This window comes from Eretmochelys imbricata, chromosome 2 (genome assembly GCF_965152235.1).
Source record: "Eretmochelys imbricata isolate rEreImb1 chromosome 2, rEreImb1.hap1, whole genome shotgun sequence".
Classification (NCBI taxonomy): domain Eukaryota; kingdom Metazoa; phylum Chordata; order Testudines; family Cheloniidae; genus Eretmochelys; species Eretmochelys imbricata.
In genome coordinates, this window is record NC_135573.1 from 159,903,611 (window position 1) to 159,926,013 (window position 22,403).

At 43.5% G+C, this 22,403-nt stretch overlaps 1 protein-coding gene across 1 annotated transcript in view; it reads left to right on the forward strand.

The window, feature by feature from the left end:
• Positions 1–205: 205 nt before the first annotated feature.
• Positions 206–22,403, forward strand: part of PTPN3 (protein tyrosine phosphatase non-receptor type 3) — a 330,984-nt gene continuing 308,786 nt past the window's right edge. Inside the window, exon 1 of the mRNA XM_077809200.1 lies at positions 206–323. Coding sequence (XP_077665326.1) covers positions 317–323 — 7 coding nt within the window. The 5' untranslated portion in view covers positions 206–316. The remainder of the gene's footprint in view (positions 324–22,403) is intronic.

Below are 22,403 nucleotides of genomic sequence, written 5' to 3' on the forward strand. Positions count from 1 at the left end.
GTATTAAGGGTTGATTAAGGGATAAGGGGAAAACCACAAATAAACACGTAAAACTCAGCAAACAGTGGACTGCAACAAAGGAGCTTGAAGCTCAGACCCAATTTACCCCTCCCTTGGCAACAAGAATATAACAAATCCCAAGTATAGCCTACTGCTAATCAGATGTCATCTATGGGCAGGTCAGATGGTAGGGAGCGGTGGATCCAGGACCTTCTACCCTCGGCCAAACATTGGCCTTTGGGGAGGAACACTGGGTCTCGGCTGCTGGACAGTGACAAGCTGCTGGACCTGAAGTTGCTGAACCAAATAACCCTGGATGGCAGGTACGTTGATAGTGTCACAGGATCCTTCACAGTTCTTGATCCGGAGACCTAAGCAAAAGCCCAGCCGCACACGGCTGCCCCCCGGACGGATAGCCCTGTGATGACGTAGCACAGTTCCTTTTAAGGAGTGAGTGGCGGGAAAGTTCCGAGGAGATGGCAGTTACAAGTCAGTTCCAACTGCTTTGAACCAGCCCTCATGCCACAGCTTTGGTGCCTTAATTTTCCCTGCTTTGGGGACAAAATGGAGATTTGACTCCATATTGAAAAGTACCAAAGTCCATATGGATGAGGGGAAACAATATAAAAACCTATCCTAAACATTTAAAATCACTTATTATATCAAATGATCAACAGGAATAATAAACAAAACCTTGATTAGCTCTGTTTTATAGTTGTGGAAACTGAGGCACACAGAGGGAAAGTGATTCCCTCATGGTCAAAAAGCTAGGAATAGAAAATGGCAGGTCTGCTAATAGTGAGTACTGGGTCCTAGACCTGGTTATCTTGGCCTCTCTGCTCCAACTTCAGTCACAGCCTGAGTAGAGGTTTTCTTCTTCTCCATGTTCCTTCAACTTCACGTCACTGCAGAAGAAAGATTTTCTGTCAGCCAGCTGGCTCTAATGCATGTGGATGTCATTCCAAAAGACGTGCTCTGGCTCAGCCACATGTCATGGGTTTGCTGGAGGAACCACTCGGTGACACTGTAGGGCCTGTGTTATACAGGAGGGCCGACCAGATGGACATAATGGTCCTTTCGTACCTTAATATTTTTCTGCTGCTAGGAAGATAACTCTGGATATATTTTCCCTCATTCACTTTTGGTTGGAATAATTTAAATCCAGTCCAAAGGATTTCCTCTTCCATTGTGTCTTCTGCACCTTTCATAGCAAACAGTTACTGTTATCCCACAGGCTTCCAGTTTCAGCCTGTCCCAGGGTGAGAAGGCCATTAAAGGGGCTGGAGCACAACTGCACCTAGCTCAGGTTATGCAGCTCTCCAGGTGAAAGAAATAAGTGCAGGGGTCACGTGACAAGGAGCAGCATGTGACTAGGAACCAGGCCTGCTGGGAGATATTAGGGCAGCCTATGCTCAGCCAGGAGAGAGACCCCAAGGGGAGCAGGCCTGGGATGGGCTTGGATAATCCTTTAAAGGTCAGGGACAAGCCAGGAAGGGGCCAGGCTGAGCACATAGGACAAGACCCTAGGAGAGAAAGACAGGGAAGGTTAGGTGCACAGCAGAGTATGGAAGAGCCAAATTGGGAGGGATGGGTGCTGGGCTTCTGGGCAGAGTCAGGAACCAAAGCACAGGATGAAGAAAGAAAGGACCTCTCATGGAGGGAAAAGGATCTCCCTGCCATTTCTTAACCTCATGGTCTGTTCCCATGCTCTGCCAACCCCACTCCTATTTCAGCAGCTCCAGCTGCCTGAGGGAGCAAGGACCAGAGGCCATCCTGCACCTGGGATAGAGATGGAAGCTGATGACCTATCTGCACGTGGTGAATATGGTGCAGGCCAGTGCTCAGGGCATATGATTGCAGCTCCAGAGCCAAGGGCAGCTTCCCTTTGCTGGCAGGGACTCTGTATGAGACCTTGCAGATTTGGGAGTGAGAGAAGCACTAATGTGGGCATGGAAGTTTGGGGAATAGGGCAGAAGCCGGGTTGGGCAAGGAGGGTAGGAACTTGGGAAGCAAAAACAGAGGATCAAACACTTTCTGCATATGGATCAGGATTCTCCCCACTTCAGAGAGGGGGAAAGTAAGGCACCATGTGGGAGCAGGACCTGGCAGATTTTGCTGAGCATCTGAATAATCGCTATGGCAAAAATATACAGGCTATTAAGTGTCAGAAGAACATTAATCAGGGAATTGGAGAATTATGGGCTGGTCAGAAAAGGTGTAGTATATGGCATAAACCAGTATGCACTCTGCCACCTCACTGGTCTTGGAGACAGGTATGTCTCTTCGACAGGGGTTAGAGGATCTTTCTCTCAGACACACAACTGTCAGTAGTTTGGAACAGAAATTCCATCTGCTGTTTTGCTCAATGCCCCTGCCACAAACTCCACCCTCCAACCATTGGGAGCCAGGACCAGGAACACCATTCCACTGTCATGTCTACATGGACCTGCAGACATTGCAGCTGGCCCATGCACAGGTGCTGGCGCTGTGATGTGAGCTGGATGAACCACCCTGCTGGCCCACATATCCGGCATTCTCTCCCTGAGCAATGGGTCCTGCTTCTCTTCTCTTCATCCAGGAACCCCTGGAGCAGTGTCTCTTCATGGACCGTATCCCTCTCCTCCTTGGCTCTTTTGAAAGCAAGGTGCTTTTTGCTCCTCCTTGCCCCTATCTCCAAAAGCTCATGCATGGTCCTCCTCCTTCTGGCCCACTGCTGGCCACTTGTTGCACCCACAGTTTCAGGCAGTAGGCTTGGCCCAGCAGGTACTGGAGTGTCTTCCAAGGAATGCAACAGAGGCAATACTCATTCTATTACCATGGGGCGGGGGGAGGGAGAAAGAATCCCCCAATTTGCTTTCTGACTGTCCACAAGGCCATGATTTGCAACATTCTGGAATGCTTCTGCCCTTGGAAGATTCCCACATGCACAAGTCCACCCAATGCAGGTGTGTGAGTAACCCTGATTTTACATAAGAACATAAGACCGGCCATACTGGGTCAGACCAAAGGTCCATCTAGCCCAGTATCCTGTTTTCTGATATTGACCAATGCGAGGTGCCCCAGAGGGAATGAACAGAACAGGTAATAATCAAGTGATCTTAATCAAGTGATCTTAATAATCAAGTCACCCATTGACCACCTTCTGGCAAACAGAGGCTAGGGACACCATCCCGGCTAATAGCCATTGATGGACCTATCCTCAATGAATTTATCTAGTTATTTTATGAACCCTGTTATAGTCTTGGCTTTCACAACATCCTCTGGCAAAGAGTTCCACAGGTTGACTGTGTATCAACTTGTTGATTTTAGTTTAAATCAATACCAAAAACTTAAGAAGCTGGATATGGCTGATGCAGGGTAGGCTGAAGTTGTGTTTTGGGGACATTTACCAATACTGACTCTGACTTTCTTTGTGGCAGGGGAACCCCTTAATATTTTAGAAATATTGGAAAACCTAGTAATTTTCCAGGCAAAATATGCAGAGGATCTATTCATGGAAATTATGTGTGAACAGCACATCAATGAGTGCAATGGTTTATTAAGCTACTGGGGACAAGGGGAGGGTGGTCTACAAAAGTTCTCTCTACCCAGAAATCTGAAAAAGTCATCTAGAATTCATGCTCCATGGAAAATTTCTGAACATTACCTTCCACGAGAGGAAGGAAATAAGGATCAAAATTAACTAACTTTTGGATTAGAAGGCAGCCTTCTGCATGCAGCAGAGTGGGTTCTCCCAAACCCTCCTCCCGAGCTCAGCAAAAGAATGCCTGATGCATGAAGCATCATCTAAAGCCACCTTCCAAGGAGTTAAGGAAAAGCCAGGATAAAAAAATTCACATTGTTACTGCTAGGTGCAGTAACAGCTTGCTACTCAAAATATGCATCTGCTGCTTTAGATCAATGTACCCAATATAACAAAAAGCTCCACTTGCAAAAATAGGCTCTCAGGCCTGCTGGGCTTCTTAGCCATTAACAGTATGGAAAGCTGTAATTTCAAGGTTTTTTCCCCTCTGTTTGGACTTGTGATGGGAAATACAAACCTCACACTGGGCAAGAAGGGCTTAAGGAGCTGAGCCCCGCCCCAACACACCTGCTGGGGATGCACAGATTGGGGGAGGATTTAAAAGGGAGCTGTCATAAAAATACAGCTAAGGGTAGCATAAAATCCTTCCTGAGCAGCTGTACTGAATCCTTACCTGTTAGGGGTTAAGAAGCTCAAATAACTTGGTTGGCTCCTGACCAAAAGGACCAATAAGGAAAGAAGATACTTTCAAATTGGGGGAGGGAGAGGAGGTTTTGTTTGTGCTCTCTTTTTTTGTTCCCTCTCTAGATGGAGAGAGAGAGAGACCAGGCAGGAAAAACATCTCCTGAAAACATACCTGAAATGAGCATCTAAAATTACAAAAATTGTAAGTAAGGGCAAGGAAATGTGCTAGATTATCTTTTCTTTTAACTTGTGAATTTTCCCTATGCTAAGAGGGAGTTTTATTCCTGTTTTTTATAACTTTGAAGCTGAGCCTAGAGGGGAATCCTCTGTATTTTAAATCTTTTTATTACCCTGTAAAATTACCTTCCATCCTGATTTTTGCAGGTGTGATTCTTTTACTTTAAATAAAGTTCTTCCTTTAAGAACCTGATTGATTTTCAGTGTCCTAGAGACAAAGGGTCTGGTCAGTACTCACATTATTCTCAAGCCTCCCCAGGAAAGGGGGTGAAGGGGCTTGGGGGAATATTTTAGGGAACTAGGGACTCCAAGTAATCCTTTTCCTAATTTTTGTCTAAATCACTTGGTGGTGGCAACAATACCATCCAAGGACATGGAAAGGATTTGTGCCTTGGGGAAGCTTTTAACCTAAGCTGGTAGAAATAAGCTTAGGGGGTCTTTCATGCAGGTCCCCATATCTGTATCCCAGAGTTCACAGTTGAGAGGGAACCCTGATGGGAGCGGAACAGCTCACTTGTGGGCAGACCAGGCAAGAGGAAGGACTTCTACCTTGCAGGTCCTGAATGAAGGCAGGAGCTCTCCCTCAGCAACTGCCTGTAGGTCCCTCCCTGAGGGAAGAAGGGACCTGCTTCTGTTATACCCAGTCCAGTGATCTACTCATCTTTCTCCACCACAATGAGGCCCAAAATACAGTCACCTCTAGTCGGGTCCAAAACTTTGTGTTAGAAAAGTATCTATAATTTTTTAAAATCTCCAAGGATCATTTACTACTGGCTATGTGAGACTTCCCCAGTCTGTCTCCCAATAGGAAGTGCCCCATGTGAACCCAGTTACCTTTCCACAAATCAGACTGGTGCTAAAGGAGAAACTGAACCTGCTCCCTGGTTTGGATTCAGTGAACTCTACCAGCCCCCACTGGTTCCCCTGCTGGGCTGGGTTAGTTAGCAGATTGACACCTGTCCATTCAAGGTCTTGGGGTTCTCAATAACCAAGAACTGTAAACAGGTAATGATATGTCTAATGTCAAGTGCCACGAGCCCACCACTTTTATTCTCTCTCCCCTTCCTATACGGGTTGTAACCTTGAGAGCCTCTTCAGATCCTGAGTGCCCAGTACCTGCTCCCCACAGCACAGTGATAAAAGACTGTCCAGCCCAGCTGTTCCATAGGGGCTGAGCACAGAACACATGCTTTGAGTGGTATTATGCATAGGATCTGAACAACATGTGGGAGTCAGCGGCTTACAAATGGGCTACAGACCTAGAGTGTTGATAAACCCCAACTGTGTCTCAGTGTCCCACCCTGTAAAATGCGGATAATAAATGAATCCTTGATTAGCTCTATTCTATAGTCAGGGAAACTGAGGCATACAGAGGCAAAGAGATTCGCTCATTATCAAAAATTACTGTAACATGCTAGCTCTCTAACTTTAGAGTCCGACTCTGAAGTTCATGGGTTATGAAATAAGAAAAGAACACGTTATACATCTACCATTTGTCTGTGTAATAAAACTGACCAGTCATGCTAAATCATGTACAGGGCTTTGTATCAAGATGCAAGGCAAACTTCCAGGATGGGTCACTGTGATTTTGCAAACAATGAGAGAGTTTCCTGAAAAGATGTTTCCATATAGTCTTTCCCATAAGTGTTTTGCACAGTCAGCATTGACCAATGCATACAATGATAATGCCAAAAGGCTCAAATACAGACCTTTGTATTTTGAGGGTCCGATTCACCACTGAGTTACTCTAGTGTTAGGCTGATGTAACTCCATTCAATATATTCTCCAGCATTCAATATATTCTCCAGCAATATATTCTCCAGTCTCCAGAAAACGATAAAGAGATTTATATTTGGAATTGGTTTAGTGAGTAGGGGGGGAGGAGAAGGGCACAATGAATCACCCTGCTCCCTTAAATACAACAGCACAACTCTACAAGCAATGCAATTCATGAAAGCCAAATTAAATCTGTCTCAGTTAGTTATCAGCCCTATGTGAATCATCAGCACATCATGGCAGAGTTAAGCGTGTCAGCTGGTTCTTCAGGATGAGTGTGCCTGGGCCATGGAGGGGAGAAAAGAGGAGAGTGGGCTGGAGAAAGGTAACTGATGAGTAGAGTGTAGGTGGGATATTGAATGAGTGAACATTGTATTTCCTTGTGTTGGTGGGATATGAAGTCTAGCAAACTTAATCCTAAATTAACAACGCCTTTTGAGTAGGAGTCTAAAGTGGAGATTAAGGAGTAAGCTCTGCAGTTGGAACCCAGGCTGTGGGCCCTTGGTTGCAGAAAGTCTCTCAGAATTGCTGTACAATGATGCAAGATGCCTGCAATCCTAGCTCAGGGCTGGCCAACACAGCTGACGAAGGGGTGCTCAACCCCGTCTCCGCCCCAAGCCCTACCCGCGCTCCACCCCTTTCCCCAAAGCCCCACCCCAGTATCACTTCTTCCCGCCCCTGCTCTGCCTCCACCCCACCTCTTTCCACCCCTGCTTCAACCCCACCCCGCTTCTTCTTGCTCGGTTCCTCCTTCTCCCTGAGTGTGCCTTGCCCTCGCTCCATCCCTCCCCCCCCATCCTCAGTGGGCGGGAGGCGCTGGGAGGGAGGGGGAGGAGCTGATCGGCAGGGCCTGCTGGTGGGTGCCGAGCACCCACTTTTTTTTTCCCATGTGTGCTCCAGCCCCAGAGCACCCACGGAGTTGACACCTATGCCTGCAAGGGTGAATTATACCTTGATATTTTCTTTACAAAACTCTTAACTATGGAGGGTGTCCTCTATGAGCAGTCACATCAAAATGTGACTAAATACAAACAACTCATCTACTTTGTTTACTAAGTATTAAGTAAAATGCTCACATGAAATTAAGTCCAGCCACACAACCTATTTGAACTGGAATATATCTGTTCAAAACTATCCACAAACGAGAAAATAACCGTTTGAGTATTTGTGTTTCAGTGAGACAGACAATATCTGGAGAATGTGATGCACCAGCCGTATGAAAAATGAGAGATTTTATTTATCCAGGTGAGATAAAGACAGGAAATTGCCATATTATGTCATTTTCCTCTGAGCAGCCTCCAATAGACTTGCTATTTCCATGAGGACTTATTGTTCCTAGAGGTGACAAGTGATTTAGCTTGTTTGACAGGGTTCCATGGTGAGAACAGAAATTGAACATTTGCCAAATTACCCAGTATCTCTTTTAGTATTATTATGATAGGGTCACATTCCATTGCTAATTTCTTTTCTTTAAACACAGCACTTTATATATGTGGTATTTCAGATGTCGTCTGACTCATCATAATGTTTTGCAAGTGACTAATTACATCACTTGGCTCCTTCATGTCTTCTTTCATCCAGAGATTTCAAAGCACTTTACAAAGGGAGGGAACTATCATTATCTCTGTTGTAGAGCTAGGCAAAGAGGCATGGAATGATGAAGCAACTTGCCTAAGGTGACGGAACAAATTAGAAGCAGAGTCAGGAACAGAACTCAGGTCTCCTGGTTTCCAGTTACCTGCTAACCATTAAACTGTACTGCCTCCCTCTCAACATGGCATGGTATGGACAAGCATGCAGTAGCAACAGAGGTAGGAGGCTGTTACTGGCTGTTGCTTGCAGTTAGAAAATCAGTCTAGCAGGGCATTATATCTAATAAATGAATACAGTCTTCGTGGGGGCCAGTTCTGGATCCTGCGCTGGCCCCTCTATGACACTCTGGAAAAGGAAAGGGGCCATAACTGGACTGGAGGAGAATTCCCGCAGCGCAGGAGCACCCTATGGCTGATGTATACTCAGGGCATACCATAGTGGGAAGGGGCATGGAAATGGTTAGGAGGCGGGGGGTAGATGAAGCATTCAGTGCTGTACAGCTAGGCTGCACAGCAGAGGCCAAAGCTACTATAAGGAAAAGCAGCCCTTGAGGCTGTTCTAAGTTATGCCAGGGTCCATTTTGATGCAAAGGTGGTGTAAAAACACCTTGGACTGCAAGCTTTTGTGCTGCCTATCCCAGGAGATGCAGAATGGAATTGGGCCCACGATGCTCAAATCACTCAAGAACAGTTTGTGCCATTAAGGCACAGAACTGCGCTGGGGTGGTCTACCGCTGTTCTGCCCCAAGAGACATTGTATCTTTGGCACAATGCCCACTCTATTCTCCCTGGCTCACAGAGGGAGGCTCTTGCTCTCCCACCACTTAGGAGGATGCAGAGTCTGTCCCATCCTTGGCCAGCCACCTTTGTTGTCTGGTGCAGAGGTGAGAGAGAGGTGTATCCCAGGAGCCCCTAGCAAGGAGCTAGCCTTGCACTCTGTAGTGGTACAGACTACTGGGACTGGCTTCAGCAGAGATGGGGTTATAAGTGGTAGGGAAGTTTCCATACCACTGTCTTCACCGTAATTACTTGCTCAGGAGCAAACAACAATCCAGAGCTCTATTTCTAAATGACAAAAGTATCATCTAATGTAACTAAGAAAAACCAAGAGGCCTTTTTCAGTTGTTCAGTATTCACTTTTTATTTGCATAGTGCCCATGTGTGCCTGGCACTTCACAGACATATGATGTTATTATCTCAGTGTGATCATTTTACTAATGAGTGTAAGCATTTACTGCTGCATAACCTCTACTAATTGACCAGTCATATTGTTTCATTTGAGGCTTTAATGGGAGTAAGGTGCTTCCATGAATGTAATAATAAACCAGCCCAGGGTTAAAAGAGAAAAAACATTAATTATTCCACAGCAGCAAAATATCCTAAGTCCCCAGAACACTATTTATTAGGAGAAAAGAGACAGACGTTTATAGAAGAGCGGACAAATACCAAACATTAAGAATGACAAAGTGATTAAATGATTGAATAGCTTTTTAATTTGTCTGTATTTTTCATTTGTACCCAAGCACAACCAAAATACATACACCCAAACTGCACATACAAGGCTGTTTTCCAGTGACATATACAAAGCAACATTAATGAAAGGAAGCACTCAAATACTTACATAACAGAAAGAGCAGACCTATTGTAATATGCAGATGGATAGAGTTTATTCAGTATGTGATTTTTATTTTAAATTCTCTCCTGTGTTTTTCACAAATCCAGAAATTAATTTTAAACTAATTTCCCTTTAAAGTACCGAAGCTGCTAGACTCTGTGGGTTGTGGAACTTCAGATGAAGTGTTAGGTGACTACTCCCTTTAACAACACACTGCACAGAGCATTTTTTTGTTAAGGGTGGATATTTGTTGCAATGAATCAATTAAAACCTCTTCTGCAACATTAGATGTGTGTTCCTGGACCTGTTTCACAGGTTTTTCAGGAGGGAAAATAACAACAACTTAGGAATCGTAATGTGACAACGCACAGGAGCCAAGCGTATCAGAGAAGACCAGAAGTTTGCATAAGTGAGCTTGGCTTTTCAAAGTGCTATTCAAGGGATCTTTGCAATATCCAATAGGCACATCATGGTGGAGCAGGAGATGTTATCAAGATGTGTTTGTCCTCAAGAAAAGTGTAAGTGACCACATTTGATTTTTGTGTAAGAAACAAAAACATGACGTGGATAGATGAAATGAAAAAAAAAACAATTTAACAATTAGACATGGGGGAGGAAAAGGGGAAATCTTAAAAATGAGTAAAGAAGAAAACAATTAACTTTATATTTCTAGGCTTGCAATATGACCAGGGTTTTTACTTACAAAAGAGAAGGACTCTTGTGTGAAGTATCTTGAAAGGTTTTTTTTTTTTTTATTGTTGGACTTACTGCTTGTATTAGCAAAGAACAGTAATGTAGTGACTGCTTCAGTGGAGTGGACTTGAACAATGAGTTTAAATAACTTGAGTGACAGACTGAAGTGCTGTGGGAGCATTTTGTAGCAACAGTGTGTTTTTAATCATGCAATGTCTTTCTTTGCATTGTTAAAAAAAAACAAAACTTTTTTTTTCTGAGTCACCAGCAAGCTCTCTTTCACCTTGTCCAAATGTCAGCTGAGAATTACAGTGCAATGACAGGAGTCTTAAATTGATCCAGGAAAAAGGTGCCATTACAGAGCTTCTCGGCCAATCCGTAATAGTTCCTTTATTATGGGAAAAATTAAACAATTTGTGAATGAAAAAAATCGTTTGTTTGTTTTTGTTTTTAATGTTAGGGAATCAACCCTCTTTCAGGCAACAGCAAGGGGAATTTTAGGCACCGTCAACTAAGCATGTAGCAGGAAGCTGAAAGCATTAGTTGGCTGCAAACTAGTGAATGTCGGTTGAATAACTTGGAACTGGAGCTGTTTAAACCAAACAGTCAGGGTGGAATTTGGAACTGATGTGCCGATGAACCACTTGAACATGCTGCCACAGTAGAGCTTTGATGCAAAGAGTGGAAAAGTTTTCAAATTGCTTGGTTTGTTTGGTTTGGCAGCTTAAGTAGGATGTCTTAAGTTAAAATTTTCTTCTAGGAGACGGATCAGCTTGGTTCTGAAAATAGAAATGTAGCTTTTTTCATGTTCTCTGGGGTTTTCCAAATTCCTGAAAGATTTTTTTCTTTACATTGATTAATAAGAAGAGAATCAGATAAGGATGTCATTAAAGAGGCGGATCCTCCCTGATTGTTTTGTACTTTTGTCTTGTTCGTGACAGTCGGCAGAGTCTTTCTGCACCCATTACTGAAGGTTTTATAGGTCCCAAATGAAAGACTCAGGGCCAGATCCTCAGCCCTTTTGCATCACTCAGCTCAAAGTGATTGTAAATCTGGCTTAACTGGCCTCCTAAAGATAATCCCTGCATAGGGAAAGTTTAGGAGAACTCAATAGCTATTCTCCTGCTCTCAGGCCTCTGTGTAGGGGATGTGGCTGATCACAAGGAGGTGTGGTCAGAGTACAGCTGTCCCCAACTGACAAAGTGCCCCGTAGGTGCCGTAGATAGTAGGAAGCAACTTAGAGCAGACCGGGGATGTTATGGGGACTGAACCAATCCCTGGAGCTCCCTGGCAAGCCTCTAGAGCAGGAAGCTAAAAAGGCAGCATTAAGTCTTCTTTGCCCCCATATTAGTCTTATACCAGGCTCAGCTTGGCTGGCAAAGGATCCAGTCCCTAGTAGGAACTGATGTAAAGTGAATGCAATGGATGTTTTCAGGACTCCCCAAATGATATTTAGAGTTGAGGTATTTGTGGCTATGAAACTATGGTTCTTGATCTTTTTTTCTGTATATTGCACCTTTTACATTTCTATGAAATCAGTGTTTCTGGGGGCGATGACTGTTTTGTTTCTGCTGCAGCCTGTACAGTACAAATTAAATGTGTATGTCGTGCTCTTTCCTTGAAGAGTTTACTTTTGTCCTTTGTTGTTGTTCTCCTTAATCTAAACTAAGGGTCACATTGGGCTGAAATTATATGACTGCTTTTTACTGAAAAGAGAACGTGAATGAAATTATTAAATTATTCAACTTTCTGTATTATATATAACTTGCGAAGGAGTGTGAATGATTATCCAGCCTCAATCCTGGCACTCAGTTGAATTAATATTTTATATAAGAACAAGCCTGCTGCAACATGCTGTGCACTGTAGAATCTGCAGCAGATACACAGAGAAATCTTTATAGCAAGGACTGCACCAAAAGGGAGTGAACTGATGGAGGAATGAACCCTTTTCTTCCAAATGATGAAATACATGGAGCCTCCAGTGCTCACAGTGGTTTAAATCAGGAGTAACTCCGCTGAAGTCAATGGAGTTACTTGTTTTTTTAAAAAGGGAGTTGGCATGTTTGACAAATCAATTAAAAAACAAAATTAAGACTGAATATTCCAAATCAAGCTGGACAGTGCTTAGTCCTGCAAGGTGCAGCGCAATCTAACCTGATCTAGAAAAGCAGTTATGCACTAAATTAAGTGCTTTCTGGATTGAGCCACAGCGATCAGCACTTTGTAGGATAACTGATTAAGGCTATGGCTACACTAGAGAGTTTACAGTGGCACAGCTGTATCGGTGTAGCTGCTCCAAGCCAACAGGAGAGAGCTCTCGCATTGGCTTAATTCCTCCAGCCCCCATGAGCAGTGGTAGCTATGTCAGTGGGAGAAGCTCTCCCACCGACATAGGACTGTCCATACTGGCACTTAAATCGACATAAGTTATGTCGCTCAGTGGGGTGGCTAATTCACACACCTGAGCAACATCATTTTTGTAGCGTAGCCATAGCCTAAGTGTGTTAAAGAAGATATTTTTGTTGTGGTTGATCAGTTTATTAAGTTTTTAGGAGTATGCAGCTCTTCGGGACGATGGCCTTATTTTTGTGTATAGTGCTAAGTGGGGTAATGCTCCTTAAACTGAGTTCCTCTCATCAAAACTGTAAAGGAAAACATTAACGGCTGTGGAGAACAAACAGGGCTAGTGATAATTGATGGAAAACTCAAAGCCAGGTATCCTGAAATGTAGGGTATCAGAGGGGTAGCCACGTTAGTCTGGATCTGTAAAAGCAGTAAAGAGTCCTGTGGCACCTCTACAGACTAACAGACGTATTGGAGCATAAGCTTTCTTGAGTGGATACCCACTTCATCAGATGCATGTAGTGGAAATTTCCAGAGGCAGGTATAAATAAGCAAGCAAGAATCAGCCTAGGGATAAGGAGGTTAGTTCAATCAGGGAGGATGAGGCCCTCTTCTAGCAGTTGAGGTGTGAACACCACGGGAGGAGAAACTGCTTTTGTAGTTGGCTAGCCATTCCCAGTCTTTGTTTAATCCTGAGCTGATGGTGTCAAATTTTGAAAATGAACTGAAGCTCAGCAGTTTCCCTTTGAAGTCTGGTCCTGAAGTTTTTTTGCTGCAGGATGGCTACCTTTAAATCTGCTATTGTGTGTCCAGGGAGATTGAAGTCTTTTCCTACAGGTTTTTGTATATTGCTGTTCCTAATCTCTGATTTGTGTCCATTTATCCTTTTACATAGGGACTGTCCAGTTTGGCTGATGTACATAGCAGGGGGGGCATTGGTGGCACATGATGGCATATATTATATTAAATGTAGGGTCTTTCTGGTATTGATCAAGTACTTCCATGTGTATTCTATGTACCATTCTTTATCTCAGAACAACATATTAGCTAAACCTCTTTGCTGAAGGTAATCACTTCATTTGTCCACCTTCCTCGGTGTACCCTAATGCAGCCAGACACGGGGCTCCATCACTGGAAACGTAGCACATGATTAATCAGGGGATATGGTTTTCGTAGGTATGTGGATGTTTCTCCACATAGAGAAAACTGTTAAACAATGTTACAGGGCAAGGACATGGGAGAGAAATCATACCTAAAAGGTGACAACTTTGCCTGTCTCTTTAAATCTTAGTCAGGCAGTTTTGTGATCTGTCATTCTGTTTCTTTCATGCGTTATCTTGGGAGGCTGGGGACATGTTTGTGCCTGGAATTTCTAGTGATAAATGCTGCATGCACTATATTTGTCTTGCCCTTGTCACTGACCTGTGTGTTAAGTATGACAGGAGCAGAGGGGTAAAATGTCCTGGAACAGTGGCAGTGAACTTAAGCTTTCAGCATCTCTTCTTGCCTTTGTTGCCTCAAAACTAGTTAAATGCCAAAGTAAATCCCTGCGCATTGCAAACATCGCATTCAGGCACAATTATAGTACAAGGCTCATCCAGACTGCTAGTTATTTATTAAAATACAGGGTTTTCATGCTACTCTTACTGTTGTCACCATTGTTACTTTGCTGAATCAAAACTTCAAAGGGGGAATTATGTGTGGGCAACCAAGAATCTGAGAATAATTGAAAACACAGCACTCTCCTCTGTCTCAACCACCCCTTTCCTCCTCACCCCTTTGAACTTGCCAGCCAGGCTTCTTTTGAGAGAAATGGAATTTGAATGGAATGAAAAAATGTATCGAAGCAATATTTACCAAGAACTCTAAGTAACTCAGAAAGCAGAGTGTGTGTGTGGCAATGTATATCAGTAGAATCATGATAGCAGAGAACATTGACCCTCCATTAATTAGGATTCGTTAAAAATGGCTATAGGAAAGAGAAAGATAATGTGATTGTGTTATGGGGTATAAAGGCTTTTAACAGCAGGAGTTTGCTGCTGTTGTGTGCAATGTGATCTTCTCAAAGTCACAACAGAGTTATGTGGTTCCTTCTAAAGGAGTGGCAATAAATCCTTTAGACTACATGACAGAATCTTGTAGACTGTATTATCCATGTGGTATCTATATGAAAAGCTATTTCATGGATGTTCTAGAGTTTTAAAAAATTATATTGGGATGTTTCTTCTATTTTTTCCTCCTGCAGAGCCAGGTGTTTTAGTTACTGATAGCTTTTAACTAGTAATCGTTGGATTTATTTTATAGCACTATTCTCTGTTCATTTGTTCTGCATGACAGCACCCCTATATTGCAGGTGCCAGAAGTATATTTTTGTATTTTCAAGAGAATAGATCACAAAAATGCAACAGACCAAATAAGCCCTCTACAAAACCAACCAACCAAAAACTTGAGTTACCAAAACACAAAAAATGACCCAAGAATTTGTTTAAAAGACGCAACATTTTCCCCATGTTCACATAACTTAAAAATGATTGATTTCATTCAGTTTTTCCAAAAAGATTCATCATTGGTCCATGCTACCAGCTGGCTGGCCCTTTAAAGGGAGTTGGTCTCAGCCTTTCCTGTGACATAGCAGTTAACCCCCAGCTGATCCTCATCTGGAAACTCAATAACAGTTAGTGATCCCAGCTGTGGAAGGGTCAGGAAGAAGTGCATGGAGAGGGAAGAGATGCAGGAGAGAGGAGCAAGTAGAGTACCCTCTCTGTGAATAGGGCCCTGGTGAAGGCAGGCTCGAGGGAACTACAGGCAAGAAGGACCTCCAAGAGAAATGCCCTGGGAGGCTGTATTCAGCCTAATGAGCAAAGAGAGAACTCTGCAGTCCCCAGGAGCAAGAGTGAAAAGCAGGGAACTTCAGCATAGCCCAAGAGAGATAGAAGGATCTTCCCTTTAGATGGGTGTGTGGATTTTTTAGCTGGACTCTTGTTATGCCAAAAATGGGACAAAACTGGAAAGAGGTGCTGGGCCACAGAAGATATAGCTAGAGACAGGGTCCCAGGAGATCAGCGGTGCAGGGCTGACATTCCTTCCCCTTCTTTGGTCATTAAGGTAGCCTGTGTCATGGTAACCAGCTTGCCCCCAAAGTCTTCCCTTTTTAAGAACCCCAAAAGGGAGCGATGGGCAGAATAGCCCATCCAGTATTTTGTCCACCATTTAGATCTAATTTCTGACACCATTTGGTTCAATGATTTCTGGTCCCGCACTTCTCTTGTTTGCCAGGAATAATCTTAACACAATCCTTGTGCTATATTAGTAGACCGCCTTGTTTGGGTTAATTGATTCTTTTTTCTCCCCTTTGTAACTTTCCCCATCAGCATATGTAGTTATTTATTACTGTGATACTTTATGATCTCTTGTTCACTTTTCATGGTTGAACTCACAATTAGAGTAAACTTGTAGGCCTGATTATAACCACAGGGGCATGCTCAATGGGTGGAGCGGAGCCGAAGTGGAAGCACAATGAACATTTTACCATTCAAAGATTGCAAAGAAATATTATTGGACAGACAACATAAGTAATGTTGACTCTTTCTGCATGAAGTGCCATTGACATGCCTCTGTGAAAAACATCTGAGGCTAAGGTGATCAATACCGGCTGCTCAATGCACTCAGAAGACAAGCTGACTGTACTTACCCTAAAGAAATGGCTCAAGCATGGCCAGATAAGGACTCTGAGGCAGTGTCAAAGTCCTCCCAAGGGACTTGTGGTTGTGCATACTTTGTCCAGATACCCCAAGGATATGGGAGATACAGGGGCCTTGCCTGCACGAGACATTTTTCTTAAAAATCTTCTGCTGCTGCTCCTGTCAATACAGAGCTATTCTGATGGTAGCAAGGGTGAGAATGCCAGTGCAGACAGGCCACCAACGTTCACCTGTGTTTTACCCACCAGGTCATTAACACCTGCTCTGCGGGGTGGAGGGGTCACACAGCATTCAGAATGCCAGTGGCCAGGCTATACTAGATTCACATCTGTCAGGAATAGGGGGAAGCATAGCAACCTTTATCTATGTAGTCGCATAAAATCCCTCCTTGGCAGCTGTACTGGATTGCCTTACCTGTAAAGGGTCAAACAGTCCACAAATAACCTAGTTGGCACCTGACCAGAAGGACCAATGAGGAAAGAAAGGAAAGGGAAGGGGGGGAAGGATTTGGTTTTTTTGTTCTGTGTTTTGTTCCCTCTCCAGACGGAGGGAGAAGCCAAGCAGGTACAATATCTCCTGAAAATATACCTGGAATAATCCATCCAAAACCACAGAAACTGTGAGCAGGGTAAGGAAATGCGTTAGGTTATCTTTTGTTTTGGCTTGTGAATTTTCCTATGCTACAGAGGTAATTTCATTCCTGTTTTTGTAACTGTGAAGCTGAGCCCAGTGGGGAATTCTCTATGTTCTAAATCTTTTTATTACCTTGTAAAGTTACCTTCCATCCTGATTTTGCAGGTGTGATTCTTTTACTTTTTTCTTTTAAAGAAAGTTCTTTTTTAAAGAACCTGATTGATTTCAGTGTCGTGAAGACAAAGGGTCTGGTCTGTGCTCACATTGCTAAGGCAACTGGTTGGTATATTATTCTCAAGCCTCTCCAGGAAAGGGGGTGAAGGTGCTTGGGGAGATATTTTGGGGGGGACAGGGATTCCAAGTGACCCTTCAATTTTTGTGTAAATCATTTGGTGGTGGCAGCAATACAGTCCAAGGAAAAGGAAAGGAATTTGTGCCTTGGGGAAGTTTTAACCTAAGCTGGTAGAATATAAACTTAGGGGGTCTTCCATGCAGGTCCCCACATCTGTACCTCAGAGTTCAGGCCAGGGGGGACGGGACCCTGACAACACCAAAGGCTAATGTTAACAAAAAACAATAGTAGACAGAGCCTATGAGGAAATGTGGGCTCATGAATGTCTATTTCCTAGCCTTCCTAGCATACCTTTCACATAGTACAGGTGGGCATCTGTTTCCTGCTGCTCTTATTGTTCTGCAGATTTACTGAGCTCCTGCATTGGGAGTACTGGAAAGACTTGCTTCTCTGTGGTGTATTTCACCCTTTGTGGGTGGGGTCAACGTTTTCTTGATCACACCCCATGCTGATTCTGCAGAGTTGGCTGTGCAGTGAAGCAACTAGTACAGTCTGCTGTACTGTCCACATCGTAACTCTTCTGCTGACTTGCCTTTTTTTCTCACCATGCTATGACATGGCACTTCATCTGGCAAAGGATTCTGCTATAGACACCTGGGGCCAGATTATGCTGTCAGTTACTCTAGTGTGATGTCACTGGAGTTACTCCTGATTTACCTGGGGTAACTGAGAGCAGAACTTGAACCACTGTTTCCATTTGGAGGGAAGGTCCAGCTTAGATCTATGGCCTGTGGAGTTATTCATTCCTTTCTACTCCTACAGAATAGAATGAGTGGATTTTTTTCAAGCTTATTTCTCTAACGCAGAAGGTAATATCACCACCATTAACAGGATCTCAAAGAGAGAAAGCAGTGTGGCACCTGTGAACTGATTTTTACTGAAGCCTGTTTCTCTCTGTTTCCAATTATGTAATAGTAACAACACTAGAAAAAGACTTTTCTCTGAGCAGGATTCCTTGAAGTACTTTGCTGCCATTAACTGTATCCATGGTCAATATATCCTGTTTGCACAATGCCTGGGCAGTTACATTTGGTTAAAATGTCCTCAGTAAATGCCCCTGGAATTGTTTGTGTGTTGTCTTTTGTAATTAGGCACCTATTAAAAAATACAGTAAATGCCAAGCGGGAAAAATTAGACCTTTATTTGCAGCATGGACAAACTTTTGTCAAAGACCACTTGAAGCCTGACCGATGTGGCTGTTGGCAACTGGTTGAGAGAAAATAAACCTCTTAATTTGAGTTGTGGTTTCTTCATTAAAAATCTGAAAACTTTCAAAGTTGTTGGTAGCAGCTCCGTCCACAAGGTGTGGTTCCCACTTGAGGTTTTAGCCATTTGTAGCGTGGGATTCTGCTAAACGATAGCTAAACCAAAGTTACACTGACAAAAACATTTAGGAAGCCCTGTTTTAGGAGCGAGTGCACATCATGGCTGTGACTCAGAGCACGCCCACACACTGGATAGTCTGATTAGAATCTAAATTACTATGCCAGTTCCAGTTCCTGTTCAGAAGGTCAAAGTAGCCTGGGAAATGCTATTGCTCCTTCTCTTCTCTGTACAACTTTTTTTCCCCAACTTGCAAAGTCATTTTGCATGGCACGGCATCAGTGGAGTCCATTGATTTATTGTCATAAACAATTGTATTCCAAGCTGAGAATCATGTAAATCTTTCTGAAAAACCAGCCTTCCTCCCATAATAGCCATCCAGGATGTGTTTGTGTTGCACAGAAATCATTAGGCTCTACAAAATCTGTACTAGAATCAGAGATACTGAATATGATCAGAATAAGGGTCAAAGATTTCCCTAATACTATACTTATTTTGCTCAGAGCCAGAGGGTTCATATTTCATGCCTTTTGTAGTAGGGCACACCCTCAATACCAGAGCCCAATAGTTCAAAGGTCAGAGAGCCTGGCAAAAGATGATCCACACAGAAAAGAAAAACCCGCTGCTGGCCCCCCACCAGCTGCCTCTGGCTCGGAGGGCTTGGGCTGCAGGGCTGTTTCATTGCTGTGTCGACTTCTAGGCTCGGTCTGGAGCCTGAGCTCTGGGGAACCTCCCAGCCCTCAGAGTCCGAGTACCTTACAAGAGGTAATAAGCACTTCCTTAAACAGGTCATCTGTTGAGAGAATATTGAGCGTACATGATAGTGGACAGCAGGGGAGAGTGAAACTGTGAAATAGTGTTAGACGGGATGGAGGGATAGCTCAGTGGTTTGAGCATTGGCCTGCTAAACCCAGGGTTGTGAGTTCAATCCTTGTAGGGGGCCATTTCGGGATCTGGGGCAAAAATTGGGGCTTGGTCCTGCTTTGAGCAGGGGGTTGGACTAGCTGACTTCTTGAGATCCCTTCCCACCCTGATAGTCTATGACTCTAAGCCTTTACCAGACCAATGTTTCGATGTTCTGTAGGCTGGGGTGCTTCCTCATAGGAAAATAGTCACATCAGATTCTCATTCCTGTGCTGATGTGTGTTTAAAAAAAATTATGAGTTTTATAAATCGTAAGGGATTAATAAAATGCTAGGGGTTTATATGCTTTCCTGCAAATCCAGAGCCTATCTTCTAGAGACTTCTACAGCTATTCAAAAAGCATCAGACAGGGAATTGCCGTGAGTAAAATGGGCCATGATTAAGGCAGACATAACAATCTTTACCAGGGCAGTGAGAAGAGGTGCTGACAAAGCTTAGCACTTCCAGAGACAAGAAGAGGAAAATTCCCTTCACAGGCAACGAAGGCAGAGAAGAAAGGAGATCAGGACCAAAGATAACATCAGGATTTCTGGCTGTCGGGGCAAATTAAAGTAATATTTGAGGAGAGTGATGGCTATGTGAAACAAACGGAACACTGAATAGTGTAATCTAGCAAGAGAATTTTTCCTCTTTGAATCATTCAATGGTATGAAGTTACGGTGTATCTAGGAACGAGGCAGATAATAGAGGGGAGAGAGAGGCAGCTGAGAATGAGTCTAAGAATGATATATGAAAAAGGGGATGTGAAATCCAGGGTCTGTACATTTATAAAATATAAAAGGAAATACTACTTCATACTGTATTGTAATTACTATGCAGGGAGTCAGAAGAAGAAATACTGTAGCTGAATAATTGTGTGGCCCGTTAGTAACTTTTTCATCTGTGAAAGCAAAAGAAAGATTAGTTACATCTCATGTTTTGGATTATAGCTAATCACCTGGATGAACAAAACCTTCCTCTGAAACTTCCAGTATATACCACTGATGGGGGATATACACCTGCACTCAACAGACCAATGCTGTCAATTTCCCCATTATGGAAACCATTTCCAAAGTTAAAACTAGCAATGGACGTTCTGAGGGAGACGATAGGCGACAGAGAGGCTTAAGAATGGAACTTTGAGGCACTCTGTGGTAGAAGGGATGAAGGGAAGATGTAAAATATCCACTGGAAATTGCATCAATGGGAGCAGAATCTGAACCATATCTCTTATTTCATACAAATATTGATACAACAGTTGTGTATAGCTATGCCTATAATCTTTGTTATATAAAGTCTGCTTCTCTTCCCCATTTGCTATGCTATTTCAATAGGCCATATCTTGTTGCCCATTCCAGATTGGCTGCCCATATATTTAGTAGTCATGGTGTTCTTACTTAAACATTTTTGTTCTCATTGTGCTTCTGTAAGACAAAATGCCAAAGAGTCTTTATGACTCTGATCTTTGGAACTTTTCCATTTAGCAAATGTAGAATTCTTTCTAGATCCAGAAATTATTTTCATTAACTCTTTTTAGTTCAACAAGGGGTGTCTTGGGAAAATTTAAAAGTTTATCTAAAATATTTGGAGGGGGGCAGGCTCCTCCCGGATTTTGTAGATGTATTTTTGAAGAGCTTTTGTAAAAAATTTCAAGATGGAATTAAAATGATATGTTATAGGTGTGTACTGTGGGCTAAATCCTGGACTCAAGGACAAATCCCAAATAAATGTGCACAGCGCTTACATGGTGGTTCAGAGTGTGCAATACTCCCCCCATAATCATGCAGGGAGTAGCTGCCTAGCTATTCCAGAACCAATACCACAGACTTAGACAAAGCTAGTATTCGGGGGAGCAGATCCTTGGGGATGTTTCTGTGTCTTCACCAAGGGAGAGAGAAGGTCCTGGTTCTATAGAAGGAGCTGAAATATTTGTTAGGATTGCTGTAGGAAATTAAGGAGTAGCACATCAGCAGAGCTTACGTAAAAACTTAGAGAACCATCTACTACAGGTGATTATCAGAGAGAGGCTACAGGACCAGATAGTACTGGCAGTTCCTATGTTTATTATTTTGTGACAGTCTAAAAACATGGGGAGTCGTATTCCAATAAGACTGCTCTATGGCTTCCATGATTGAAAAGATCCCAGAAGTCATGGTAATTGATTCTACTCTTTCCTTTCTGATTCTGCCAAAAACTAACTAGTGTGATGTCCTGGGTCTTGAACGCAGAGCACCACGGAAGAGCCTCTGGGGCTCAGGCTTTGCAAAGCTGGGTGGATGGGGTGGAGGAGCTGGCTGGGTTCTTCGGGATTCTGCCTCTACTCTGTAAACAAACACCACAAACAAAATAAGCTAAATTATCCAGATGGACTAAGACACTGCGATCCTCAGGCAGCCACTGCATTCTGGCCTCCACCTAACATCTGCTGAAACTGGTGAGCTGAGAAGCTAATAGGACTATAGCCTCAGCCAAGGCACCACCTGCAGAAGCCCTGCCTGGAGGATTGCCCAGCTCCACTAATTGATCCAAATATGCTATTTAAGCCAAAAGGAGGCACAGGACGTTTGTCTGAGCAACAAGGTGATTTCCTGTTGTGTCTGTGTTGGACCCTGCTTGTGCCTGCCTCCTACACCCAACCCGATCCATGATTCCTGCTCTGCTCCTGTTCTGGCTGTGCTCCTGCTCCATGCTTGATCCTTGCCTCTCCACCAATCATCAGTTACCAGTCCTGGCTCTGACCCCAGCTTCTGACTTCTGACCCTGACTCTGGCTTGACCCTGGCTCTGGTAATTGGCTGTTGACTCTGGTGCTGACCCTTGGCTTCATTCCCCAATCTTGATACCTGCTCTGCCCACTAGACTTGACTCCTGCTCTGACTACTAGGCAATATTGCCTACATAACAGTCCTTTTATGGTATTTCATTGTGGAGTTATTTGTCTGTATGTTGTGATGGAGCAAGAAACTGTGTGAAACTCAAGAAAATTGAGGGGAGGGGGCTCTTGCAACTGGTCTTTCCTCCTTCTACAG